General features: G+C 40.3%; 1 protein-coding gene across 1 annotated transcript in view; it reads right to left on the reverse strand.

The window, feature by feature from the left end:
- Nucleotides 1-2,746: 2,746 nt before the first annotated feature.
- CDC45 (cell division cycle 45) overlaps nucleotides 2,747-12,675 on the reverse strand; it is a 33,583-nt gene continuing 23,654 nt past the window's right edge. Inside the window, exons 12-19 of the mRNA XM_072144505.1 lie at nucleotides 11,114-11,212; nucleotides 10,562-10,723; nucleotides 6,907-7,045; nucleotides 6,386-6,469; nucleotides 4,734-4,852; nucleotides 3,617-3,693; nucleotides 3,194-3,259; nucleotides 2,747-2,954 (exon numbers count right to left, since the gene is read on the reverse strand). Coding sequence (XP_072000606.1) covers nucleotides 3,195-3,259; nucleotides 3,617-3,693; nucleotides 4,734-4,852; nucleotides 6,386-6,469; nucleotides 6,907-7,045; nucleotides 10,562-10,723; nucleotides 11,114-11,212 — 745 coding nt within the window. The 3' untranslated portion in view covers nucleotides 2,747-2,954; nucleotide 3,194. The remainder of the gene's footprint in view (nucleotides 2,955-3,193; nucleotides 3,260-3,616; nucleotides 3,694-4,733; nucleotides 4,853-6,385; nucleotides 6,470-6,906; nucleotides 7,046-10,561; nucleotides 10,724-11,113; nucleotides 11,213-12,675) is intronic.

Below are 12,675 nucleotides of genomic sequence, written 5' to 3' on the forward strand. Positions count from 1 at the left end.
GTTCTATTTATGAAATAGAACTTTGGCTAAAAAAAGTAAATGGCTAAAAAGAAAAAAATTAATTTTGGTATAGTGAAGTTTATCAACTTCAACAGATACCGAATGTGACCAAGGGGTCAGCCATGTGTGGATACTTCAATGAGAGAGCTTGTATGAAATCCTTGCAATTGAGAAATAAGCAGAGGCTGATATTTACGCCTGGCAGCTAACCACCAGCTCCATCCCAAGATCCAACTACCATCGTTTGAACTGCAGCAACCTTCAACCTCTAAAATCTATCTTTTCACTCCTCTTTTCTTACCTCCTTACGTTCACCTCGGGTGCCATAACCGTCCCCATTGCCTCCACACCTCGTCTCCATAGCAGCCTCCAGACGCCATCTCCATCTCAGGCTCATTTTTCGGGTGTTTCACCAGATACGTTACTATGTCGCCACCATGCTGTGTTATCTACTAAATATACCGTTAACCTTTTGTTCACATAGGAAATCATTTCAGCGCTTCTTGCTCACCTCCTTTGGTTCCTCTCTGCCGCCATAACCAGACCAAATACTGATACATACAGTGCTACAAGTTATCCTCGCCAAAAGGAATTTTTTTAATTGGTTTGAAGCCTGAGTCCATTTGGGGTATATCGTAATGCCACTCTCTAGCCTGCTGCATGCCGTCCCCTATAGTGTCAGGGTCAATTATTGGATGTTTTAGATGCTATCTAGCTTCATTCTGTCACTCTGTCATGGCCATGCTGTTGCCCATAATTTTGGCATAATGGTGCGATTAAGCAGCCTCAGAGGCATCCATGCATGCTGCCCCTGCTGTTTCCTGTCCATTTCCGTGGTGTTTCCATCCTTTTCTGAGGTTTCCAGGTGTTTGGCCAAGCTTCCCTGTGCAGAGCCTTGGTCCCCTTGAAAAATGTTCGAGTCTCCCATTGACTTCAATGAGGTTCGTTATTCGAAACAAGCACTCAAGCATTTTAGTGCTCGCTCATCTCTACTCACAACACATCCCTAGTGTCAGGGCACATGACTCCATTCGGGATGGAGCCAGTATATTTCTGGAACTGAGGGAAACACTAATCCAGCATGAAACACCACCGGGAATTTCCAAGTAACTGTAGATTATTAATACTAGTCACTCCACCATGTGGAACAAAAACATAGTAGGTGCACGAGTAGGGTAACAATTCTTATTTCAATAACTCATAAACTTGGCACTCAGAAGTTCAAATGCAAATATTCTTCATTAAATCATCACCAATCCACATCTATTCTTTGAAGGTCTAACAGATTGAAACGTTAAAGACCAGATTGCTTGTGGATAGAGATGGAGAGTCAGCCCAGTTGGGATAGATGTGTCTTGTGGCACACTGATCTCTGCTTCCTCTGCTGTCAGTGTGCTGCAATACACAAGATGCTTATCTATCCCAATTGGGCCGACTCTCCATCTCTATCCACCAACAATCCGGTCCCTGAAGAAGGTCTAACAGATTGAAACATTAAAGAAAAGATGGAGTGCATGGGATATTCTTGCCAAATACAAGCACTTTAACCCCTTACCGACCATTGATGAAAATGTTCGTCCAAGTCAGTGACTAGTTGTGCTCCTACCCCCTGGGCTTTTGACATTTTGTTCATGATTTATTGCAAATGTACTCGATCAGATGGACGCCTGCCACTCCTGCCCACGCCGCCGCGGACTTCATGTGATCATATAAATACTTTGTGTAGATGTTGCAGATGCAACACGACTTTAGATGACATCATCCTTCTCACATGACATCCCGAGAAGAGACATGGGGAAAAATAGATGGGATAGCTAGCCAAGTAGGACATGACATGTACATTAGGGAAAGCAGATTCAGACTCTGCACCACATGATTACCGAGGTTGGGGTTCTGGGCGTTTCAGTGGCAGCACGTTTTTTTTTTAAAGTCACCATGCTGAAAAACGCCAGGAAGATGATACCGCCATCAAACTGTATCCGAGTTTAAATAGCCCACTAGCTGACGGGAGGGGGGCATGGCCATGATTCCCCATCTGGTCTGTAATGGTAATCATATGATAATACTAATAAAAATATATTTATAATTTTACCATGAATAACCAAGGGGGAGGACTACCAAAGCCTGGGCTCCAACTGGTTTGAACAGAGCTGCTCCACGCAACTGAAGGAGTTTTTCAATAGCTTCCGGTAGGCACACATGTGCACAGCCTGGAGCTGGGTCTGATGGGGTCTTTGTGTCAGGCTTCAACAGATCAGGTACCATACATCCAACCAGAGGCTACATTCAGTGTCCCACACTCTGCAGCGTCTCGCAAAGCTCCTGTAATAGAGATTTCACTTCAACACATTGTGCGCAGGTCCCCTTCCAAGGGCAGAAAACCACTGGAGCAGGAGGTGGTTTCCTGTCCCTGGGGGCCCTTCTCTGGTAGTGCTGTCGTGGTGGTGAAAGGAACATAAAAAGTAAAATGATAAAGGCTAATTACTTTTAGAATGTTTGTAGAAAGTCTGAAATCTACAGTCAGAAAACTAAGCTTTCCAAACCTTATACAATCACTTGGCCACTACAACACCCTCCGTGAAATTGTCAGGTCAATGAATCATTGTATACTACAAATTCACAGTTGTTTAACCCATTTAGTAAGTCTTCCTGACGATCAGCTGCTTTGTCTACATAACCTTCTCTACCAGTATGGAATCTAATCATAAACACTACACGGCAGAAAGTTAACAAATGACCAGCAGTCTCAATGGCTTCAATGTTTTATTTACATGATTGGGGGGCTAGTAAAGAGCGAATACGATAAAATGTTTCTTTATTGCCGAAAAGCTTCAGCCATAATTTAAATTTTGCACATTAAAATAAAAACAAACATGTAAAACATGGATAAAACACAACATTTACACAAAGACGAGTACGATAGTTGCCGTGGCCCTCTTGAATAGCAGAATTTCCTAGAAGAAGGGAGAGAAGGAAAAAAAAAAAAAAAAGTCACGTTTATTAGCATACAAAAAGTTTTAGCCAATGTTTACCATTGTTACTGCTCCAATGTATATTTTACTCTGCATCGTTTATGCAAAACTCTGGCTGCCACAGCAAAAACAAACCGGGAAAATGATATTTTAGTTAGATTTTAAACATAAGCAATAGGTAAAATACCAGAGCTTTCAATAAGTAAAGTTTACTTACATACCTTATGACAGGAGAGAAATAAGAGCATCCAGGAATTTGCTACGGTCTTCTGTCTTAAGGTTGACAACTAAAAGCAAATTAGACAGAACAAGAAGCATTAAAGATTTGTAATTTATTTGTACACAGATATGGAAACCAGAATATTATACAATAACCAGAAGTGGTCTCTTGAAGTGTACATAAAAGGGTTAAAGAGCTACTTCTGAAGAAAGAAACTCCCTCCCAAACTTCCTCCCTCCAGGATGGCTGGTAAAATTCCAACCACTCAAGACATGTTAAGAGGGACATGGGTCAATCTGAACCTTCAGCCTGACCTCATTAAAGCCAATGTAGCAGTTACTGTGCAACCAGCCACAGAGCTTAGAACAAATCTGGACAGACTCCCATCATCTCAGTGCAATTCATAAATCATACATGCACTTACTAGACATGTCAAATTGATTGTGAAGCGTCCGAGAACTTGTACTCTCTGCAGCTTTTTCAAAGGCTCGACCAAAGAAACTGGAGGTTAAATATAATAAAATGGTATATAGAAATAAATATTGGAGAAAAATGAAAAAAGGTATTCACTACAGTGTGTTATAAAACTTAAAGCTAATGTTTTTAATACAAAAAGACAAGTTTTAAAAACTTCATGCCAGGTCATAGGAGGTTCCTTCATTTCAAGATATGCCATCAGTCTGACCCTCGAGAATGAATGCAATGCTGGTCTAGCACTGCAACCACTTCTAAGGGGCTGACACATAGCTAAAACCAGAGAGTCCCAGAGGTCAGGTCCTCACTGAACATTCCTAGAAATATACCACCTCTTTTTAAGCGAACAAATTCCCTTAACATGAACCGGTCACCAAATTTTACCCATTAAACTACAAGTCTGGTAGGGCATGAATAAGTTTGGTCTTGGGTAATACAAAATCGAAGATGGGGTCATCTTAAGTGATGCCTCATCCAGCAGGCTTTAGGCTGGACTCCTCTTAAGCAAAATATGACTTTAATTTCACTTTAAAATGAGAAGAGTTTAAAATGGGTAAATAGGTGAGACTTCATATAAAACAGGGAATTCCAGAAAGGACATTTTATACCCTACCTAAGGGGCTGGTGGTTTAGTGGAGAAAAATATGGTGTAACTTTATACAATAAGAATTCAGCCACAATCTTAGGCTCCTTTTAGACAAGCCGATAGTAGGCCAGGGCCGGTACCCTGGCAAAGCATGCCACTGGCTGGAGAAGGGGAGGGCTCATCACCCCTCCCTTTTCCATAAAGAGCCATGCAGCTAGCCGTACATGGAGCATGCTCTATCCACTGCCATATTTTTACACTGACTGTACCGTCGAGTGGGAAATACAGGCAAATGGCTGCATTGCTCATTCAAGTAAAGGAGGCCGCTTGCTAACCTTACCCAAGCCTATGGTTACAGGTAGCACACATCCAAAAAAAGCTTTCAAAAAGAAAAAAGAAAAAAAAAAAAAAACACCTTGTACTGTATCCCCCCACCCCCCAAAAAAAGAAATAAAAAAATTGAAGACTAATCAGATCTTACTTCTTTTTATCAGAACCCTCAACTTCTGGAGGAATTCCCACCATAATCACAGTTCCCTTTTCAACATCTAGTGGAGCCGCCAGAATAAGAGGAAGTAGTTTACATCGCTTGTTTTTAGTCTAATACACAAAGAGGAGGAAAAAGAAAAAAAATAAATACACACATAGATGCTGGCATTCTCTATTTACAAGCACAAAGCACTGTCCAGCATATTCACAAATATAAGCATGAGAAAATATTTTTTTAAAAACTCCCCTTTAAAATAAGGCCAATAAGAAAGGTCTCCTCACATTCAGGATTGGGTAGTTCAAACACAAACATTCAAAGGTCAATAGAAATATCAACTCCGCAGAACTTCTGAACCCTTAGCATGTGCAAATGACAGGAGGATATCCCTTAACAATAGAAGAAAATATGGTTCTCAGTAAACGGAAAGAGATCTTTACTGTAAGAACGGCCAAGGATGACAATTCCGTTTTAGTTGTATGATTTATTCTGCCTCATCAATGTGGTTTTCTAAGACTTCATCCTTTTCCTGACAGTAATCCAGAAATTTTAATCCCGAGTTTATTTTGATTCAAGGTCTACTTGCCAATCCCAAGAAGATCAGAAATGCAGCCCACAAAGCTAATCGGAATAAAAGACGTTACTGAAAAGTAATATAATGTCACCCTATCATGAAGCTCTGCCTTGGAAATATATCAAACAGAAGAGCTACCAGTCAACAAGCAGCTTACAGGTCTCATCAGGCAAAATAGAAATCACCAAAGCAAAAGTTGATACCACAGGAAGAAGCAGCCCTTACAGACTAGGAGCAGAGTTTTTAAAGATGTCAGAGTGATTAATAAAATGAATAGAAATAGGAGCAGGGCTCATGGGCCTGGTGTTTGCTGCACTATGCTGGCAATGGGCGCAGGCCATAAACCTATGCCATCTTGATCCAAATCATGTCTTGGAGGATGGGTATCACCAAGAATCCGTTGCATTTAGGAAGATGTGTTATGGTCTGCCAGTGACAGACCAATAGGGATTCCCATGACAATCCACATATGTCAATAAAGAAGTACATGGTAGTAGCTAAAAAAAAAAAACACGTCTTAGGAATCAAGTACTCTAGGTGGCCTCAAAAAGAGGGGGAAACCCACACATCCCCAGTCTAAACTAGTTCAATTTACTCCCTATTCCCTAGATTGGCAATGAAAACAGGTTGTTGTTGGTGTCAGAATGTAGTCAAACCTAATAAAATTATCCCTGTGGTTGTACTGATCCAAATAATAATAAAGGTGGATGTTCAGTTTGGAGCACAAAGTGAAAACGGACCAAAACGTGAAAAAAAGGCGCACATTTTGTCAATTTTAACAAATTGAAGGGTTTTTTTGCACTTACACTGTATGGAATATTAAATAGTGTTTCATATTGCCCTGTACTCAGAAAAATTTAAATATGTTGTTATTGATTTTTGTAGGCGAGGAGTGAAAAATGGAGGTAAGGGGTTCATGAAACATACAGGATACACCCTTAAAACATTGTTATGTTAAAACATATAGAACATTAAATATTAAACATTTAAGTTTTTCCCAGCATGTGCATCAAACCTAGGCTATGACCATGCACACTGTTTTCTTCATTTTGAAGAACCATCAGGTACTCACAGAGCTGACAAAGGATTTTAACAAGTATTTACAGAGCAGACTCAAGGACACAGGTTTAGAAAACATCTTGACATCTGGAGTTCCCTGGAGAGAGAGAGAGAGAGAAAAAAAGCTAAAGTTAAAATGCTCATATTCCTCCTATTAGAAAAATGGCATATACAAGGTGACTGGGTGCGTGGATATACATTTAAAAGATATTAGTCTGCTGGGCGAACTTTTTGCCGACTTAATCTCACTTGTATAAGGGCCTTTATAATGGGTGTACACATATATTACTGACATACTGACCAATCTTACAGAGGAGTTTAGTTTGTTAAAAAAAATTTGGTCTTTGTCTATGGGCTATTGTCTATTTGTCAAACTTGTTCCATGCGCTTATGAGATTTACCGAACCCAATTAAAAACGCTGAAGTGAACTCCCCCTAGGGCAACAAGCTTTTGTAGTCACATATTTAGTTAGATGAGGATTGGTTGTAGATGCTGAAAAGGTTGGACAAAGTATAAGGTATCAGAAGACTAACCTCCATTAGGTAACAGTAGAGGAAAGGTCCCTGGGATAGGATAAGGTTTGTGCATATACAACTGGCTACAGTCTGTTGAATAGCACGCAGTAGCATCTTAGAAAGCTCCAGGCCATGGTGCAGCTTGTCCAGATTGCTCCTATGAATTAGGGAGAACAATTGTGAACTAATTATTTATATGTTATGTAAAATGTGACAAATGATAGTTCGTTGCTTCCAGTAGACAGAAAGCCATCTGTTACCAATACAAGATCAATTATAAAATTGTTGTTTTTTCCCTCCAATTTCTACAAGTATAAATACAACCCAGCCTAATGCACAGACGTGGTAAACGGCACAGACTAGAGCTAAAAACCACACAACAGTTCCCGGCCCATGAGATAGTTGGATAAAACAGCCTAGTTAATTATATTATACACAGATTCCCTTCTTCATGCAGGGTCTCCCTGCATCATATACAACTATGATGCTCAGTCTTGTCATCGGCACAGAGTTCTGCCCATGAAGTTCAGCCACCACGTGATCTGGGATATGCAGCAGGGCTGTGGAGTCAGTCGGCCCAACTTCTGAATTTGCCTAACTCCAAACTCAACAGTCCTGTTTTCCTTGTCACTCTAGTAGTGCTGAGAGCAAGCATTCGTTCCCAGTGCCTTATTCCTCTAATCAGCTCTGGGGGTCTCCAGTATTATCAGTCTACTCTGGGCGTTTTCTCTATTATTGTCTGCCCTAAATGCAGTATTTGGTTCTGGGATGGTATTAATGCTGTACCATGGTAACAATGTGGGTCTTTGACCTATAACGGTTGAAAAAAATTATGGAATATCAAGATTTTTTTCCATTTATTATATATTAGTGGAGTCTGTCCATTTTATCAAGCCTTCAACTCCACAGGCCTTATTCACACATAGATCATAGTTGTGCGTTTAGACTTAAATGTTGTTTGCCATTTCTGGAGCTTTGCCGAAGAAACAGTGTTTGGAGTATGTGCCAAGGTTGCTGAAATTTGTGTCGAAAGGCTCGGCCTGAGGATAGTGCCACCTCATCCAGGACACTTTGGAGGACATTATCCATTAAACCTCTCCAGAACTTTTTCCGAGCTGCACATGCCCAACCCCGTTCTATCAGACTAACACCAAACTTTAAGATCTCATTTTAAAACCCATTTTTTTATTTAGGTAGGCCCATTACACTTTAATACTTTATTAAGCAATTATGGGCACTCCCCCTATCTGTTATACAGAAAATGCACTATACCAAGCTACAGGCTTCTCTACTGTCCCATTGACTTTGTATACAAGATGGTTCAAACAGCATTTCTTAAATTATTATTATTCCATTCCCTTATAAAAAAGTTATACAAGCTCTTATACCTCATATGTCACTCCCTTCTTAACCAGACTAATCTCTTGCAAGCAGGGGCCTCACACCTATTGTTTAATAGGACTTTTACAAATAAAATAAGACCTTAACCCCTTAAGGATCAGGCCCTTTTTCGTTTTTGCGTTTTTATTTTTCACTCCCCACCTTCAAAAATCTATAACTTTTTTATTTTTCCATGTACAGAGCTGTGTGATGTCTTATTTTCTGCGTAACAAATTGCACTTCGTAGTGATGCTATTAAATATTCCATGCCATGTACTGGGAAGCGGGAAAAAAAATTATAAATGCAGTGAAAATGATGAAAAAACACATTTGCGCCATTTCTTGTGGGCTTGGTTCTTACAGCTTTCACTGTGCGCCCCAAATGACAGATCTACTTCATTCATTGGGTCAATACGATCACGGGGATACCAAATTTGTATAGGTTTTATAATGTTTTCATACATTTACAAAAATTAAAACCTCGTGTACAGAAAAAAAATTCTTCATTTTACAGTGTTCTTGCGCTAATAACTTTTTCATACTTTAGTGTACAGAGCTGTGGGTGGTGTCATTTGCGACTTCTGATGACGTTTTCAACGTTTTTATTTTTAGGACTGTGCGACTTCGGGCGCTATTTTCCACTACGGGGTAAAACGCAGTGAAAAACGGTTATTATATTTTGATAGATCGGGCATTTTCGAACGTGGAGATACCTAATGTGTTTAGGATTTTTACTGTTTATTTATATTTATATCAGTTCTAGGGAAGGGGGGGGGGGTGATTTGAGTTTTTATGTTTTTTTAATATTTTTTATTTATTTATTTATATTTTACTAGTTTTCAGACTCCCTAGGGTACTTTAACCCTAGGTTGTCTGATTGATCCTATCATATACTGCCATACTACAGTATGGCAGTATATGGGGATTTTGCATACCATCTATTACAATGTGCAGATCGCACATTGTAATAGATAGCCTAGATCAGGGTTCCCCAAACTGCGGCCAGCGGACCGTTTCGATCCGGCCCCCAACACTTGACGCGCCAGCGCCGGGCCCTCGCGGCCTGCAACAGTCTGGCAGGAGCCTCCGTCCGTCCGGACAGGAAGCTCCTGTCCGTCACTGTATAGTGCTCGGTGCGGCCGGAAACGGCCGCTCGAGCACTATTACTGGAGCGATGTGGCCGGAATACAACCCCGGCGCACATCGCTCCATGAACTAGGCTGCGCGATGACGTCATCACGCGGCGGCGCACCCCTTCCTGCCCGGACGCGGCAAGAAGATAGAAGACTTAGGTGAGTACAGGGTTTTTATTTTTTTTTATTAAAGGGCAGTAAAAAGATTGTGGCGAGTATAGTTAGTTATGAGGGGCAGCATAAGAAATAATTAATTATGAGGGGCAGCAGAGGAATAATTAATTATGAGGGGCAGCATAGGAAATAATTAATGGTGCGGGTATAGGAAATAATTATGAGCGGCAGTTTAGTAATTAATGGGGGGGGGGGGGGGGGGGGGAGGCATATTCAATAATTAATGGAGAGAGGTCCCAGTATATTGATTAATTAATTGGGCCAATACATAAAATAGTTTACAAGGGGGTGCAGTACCGGTATATTAAATAATTAATTGAGGGGGGTGCCAGTATATTATGGAAGCGGTCACATGTACCGCTATTTATTTTTAGACTTTAGTCCAGCCCTCCAAAGGTCTGAGGGGGACAGTGAGCGGCCCCCTATGTAAAAAGTTTGGGGACCCCTGGCCTAGATCTTGACAGCCTCGGATCTTTATGTGATCCGAGGCTGTCATGACAACGGATCGCCGCTCCCCGGTGACGTCACAGGGAGTGACGATCGGAGCCAAGATGGCGGCGCCCACGCGCTGCCGGCAATCAAAGGGTTAACAACAGCAATCAGTGCAAGCACCGATCGCGGGTGTTAGCGACAGGCGTTTGCTTCATTATGCCCGGTGAGTATGAAGAGGGCTCAGCCCGTGAACCCTCTTCATACTCCCCCCCATGCGCAGCAAGACGTAAGGGTACATCTTATTGCGCTATGGGGTTAAAGAGTTATATGTTCCCCCAGAATCTGTAAAGCGCTACAGAATTTGATGGTGCTGTATACATAAAAGATTATATATTATGCAGATAACTATATATCCCTTGGCCTGGTTTATATAGCAGATGACACTTTTAAAGCTTCAAGGGGAATAGCAGAATTGCTCAGGGGAAAATGGTCAATTTACTGTGGCTTTGGATGTGCTATATAAAAGTGTGAATATATGAAACAATACTACGTACCTGGACAAGCTGTCTAAAGCCTTGATGAAGTTATCTGTACCATTCTCATCTCTTTCGGCGTTTTCCAAGAGAGCAATTACAGCAAACACAATGTCACTGGCCAGAAACTTGTTTTTAAAACCAAACTGCACACTGAAGGTCTGCACCCTGATGTCTTTCATCCTGTTCAAACATTGCAAACAAAATAACTGAGCAAATGTAAAAACACATTCCATACATTTCCATTGGATTCAAAACAATTTTAAAGGTTTACATGTAATCTACATGCGATTATAATAGATAATTTCTCCCTGCTGCACTAGTTCACATTATGCATATGGCAATTTTCAAGCACATCAGAAGATGTAATTCTTTATGTTTATCTACAGCGACACCTACAGGGGTATTAGTGCAGTGACAGGTTCCCTTTAAATGGGTTGGCCACATGACCTAATATTTTTTGGAGTGCAACTTAAATCACCTTCAAGTGACTTGAAAAATTGAACAGCACACGAACCCAGCACAAACAAAAACTAATATTTAAACAGAACATATAAGCACAAATTTATTTACCCAAATTTGTTGGCAGATTCCTCAATCATTTCCCTGAGATTTTCTTTTAGGGAAATATCCATGGAGTTAAACTTCTGTTTTACTTGTTTCAATGGCAGCCTAGTAAAAGGATTCACATACAAGTTTGAGAGGACAATGAAATGACAAGCAGATTGCTGGATACATACTGAAAAGTCACTGGAAAATTAACTATTTAAGACCAAAACAACATTTTTGGAGAGAATAAGTAGATCCATGAAAATGGGCATTCAAGGTGCTGTCCACTTTCAATAATTGATATTGTTTGTGTAATGTTATACAGTTTTCCAAAATGCTCTATCAATTGCTATATCTCTGCTTGCCGTCCTTCTACAGCAGGGATTGGCAGATTTTCCCATACGGTCACATGAGAAATTGGATTGGATTTGAAGAAACTTGTTTTACCGGGAAAGTCTAATATACTTAAAGGGGTGATTCCATTTTGGCAAATGTTATTGTATTTTTATATATCTAGATCTCTGCTTGCTTTAATTCTATAGAAGGTTTCTTTGTTTAATTCTTGTGGATAGAAATCAGACCGTGGTCACACAGGCGCAGGGCTCCTTAGTGTCAGAGCTGTGGGTTATAATGAGCCTCACACCTGTGTGACAATGGTCAGGTTTCTGTCCAGAGGAAACAAACAAGGAAGCTTGCTATAGAATGACAGCAAGCAGAGATCTAGAAATCTGAGGAATTGATACAGAAAGTATATTTGAAAATAGTATAAATTTTCATCACACAAACCATAACATTTATTATGGAGCACCCCTTTAAATCAGTTCCACCCAATACCTATACAATGTATTCAGTATATAACCTACCCCTACATAAAAATGTTAATAAAATTTTTCAACAATCTCACAAATTTAGAGGGCTGGATGTGACCTATGAGCTGTTCAATGCCCAGGTCAGTTTATATTTACTTCCTGTGTATAAACACCACCCCATGGCCATGTGATGTCACAGGTGCACAGCTCGTTATAACACGGCTCCGAATATTGTCCAGCAACACTAATGAGCTGTGCACCTGTGAGACATCACATGACCATGGACCAGAGTTTATCCACAAGAACTAAGCAAACCTTCATGTAGAGGGCCATAACTTATTTTGCAAGCGCTGCCTTAATTTTAAACTAGCCTTAAGCTGAAAAAATGTTAAACAATTCTCTTCAAATCTACTCAAAAAAGGCCCATTATAAATTAATTTCATAGTTTGGGACAGTCATTTTGATATAATACGTATAGTCTTAATTATGGCAATTTTAATTTTTTTTTTTTTTTTTTTTTAGTAGAGTCATTTTTACTTTTTTTTTTTTTCTTTAAAAAGTTTTAAACTGAAACATCTAGAGCCCCAAATTGCATACAAAGTCGACCCCCTGTAGTGGCAAAAATCAGGGGCAGAGTGGTTCTGTTTCGGATTAGAGCCAGAAGCTCTGCTCAACTCTTCCAGAGGTGGAAGTCAAGTGACCACAAGGTCTATAGAGCCAGTGGCACCTGCATTCACTTTGCAGTGAAGAAAGGAGGAGAAGGCAGAATTGTAATAA

This window comes from Engystomops pustulosus, chromosome 1 (genome assembly GCF_040894005.1).
Source record: "Engystomops pustulosus chromosome 1, aEngPut4.maternal, whole genome shotgun sequence".
Lineage (NCBI taxonomy): Eukaryota > Metazoa > Chordata > Amphibia > Anura > Leptodactylidae > Engystomops > Engystomops pustulosus.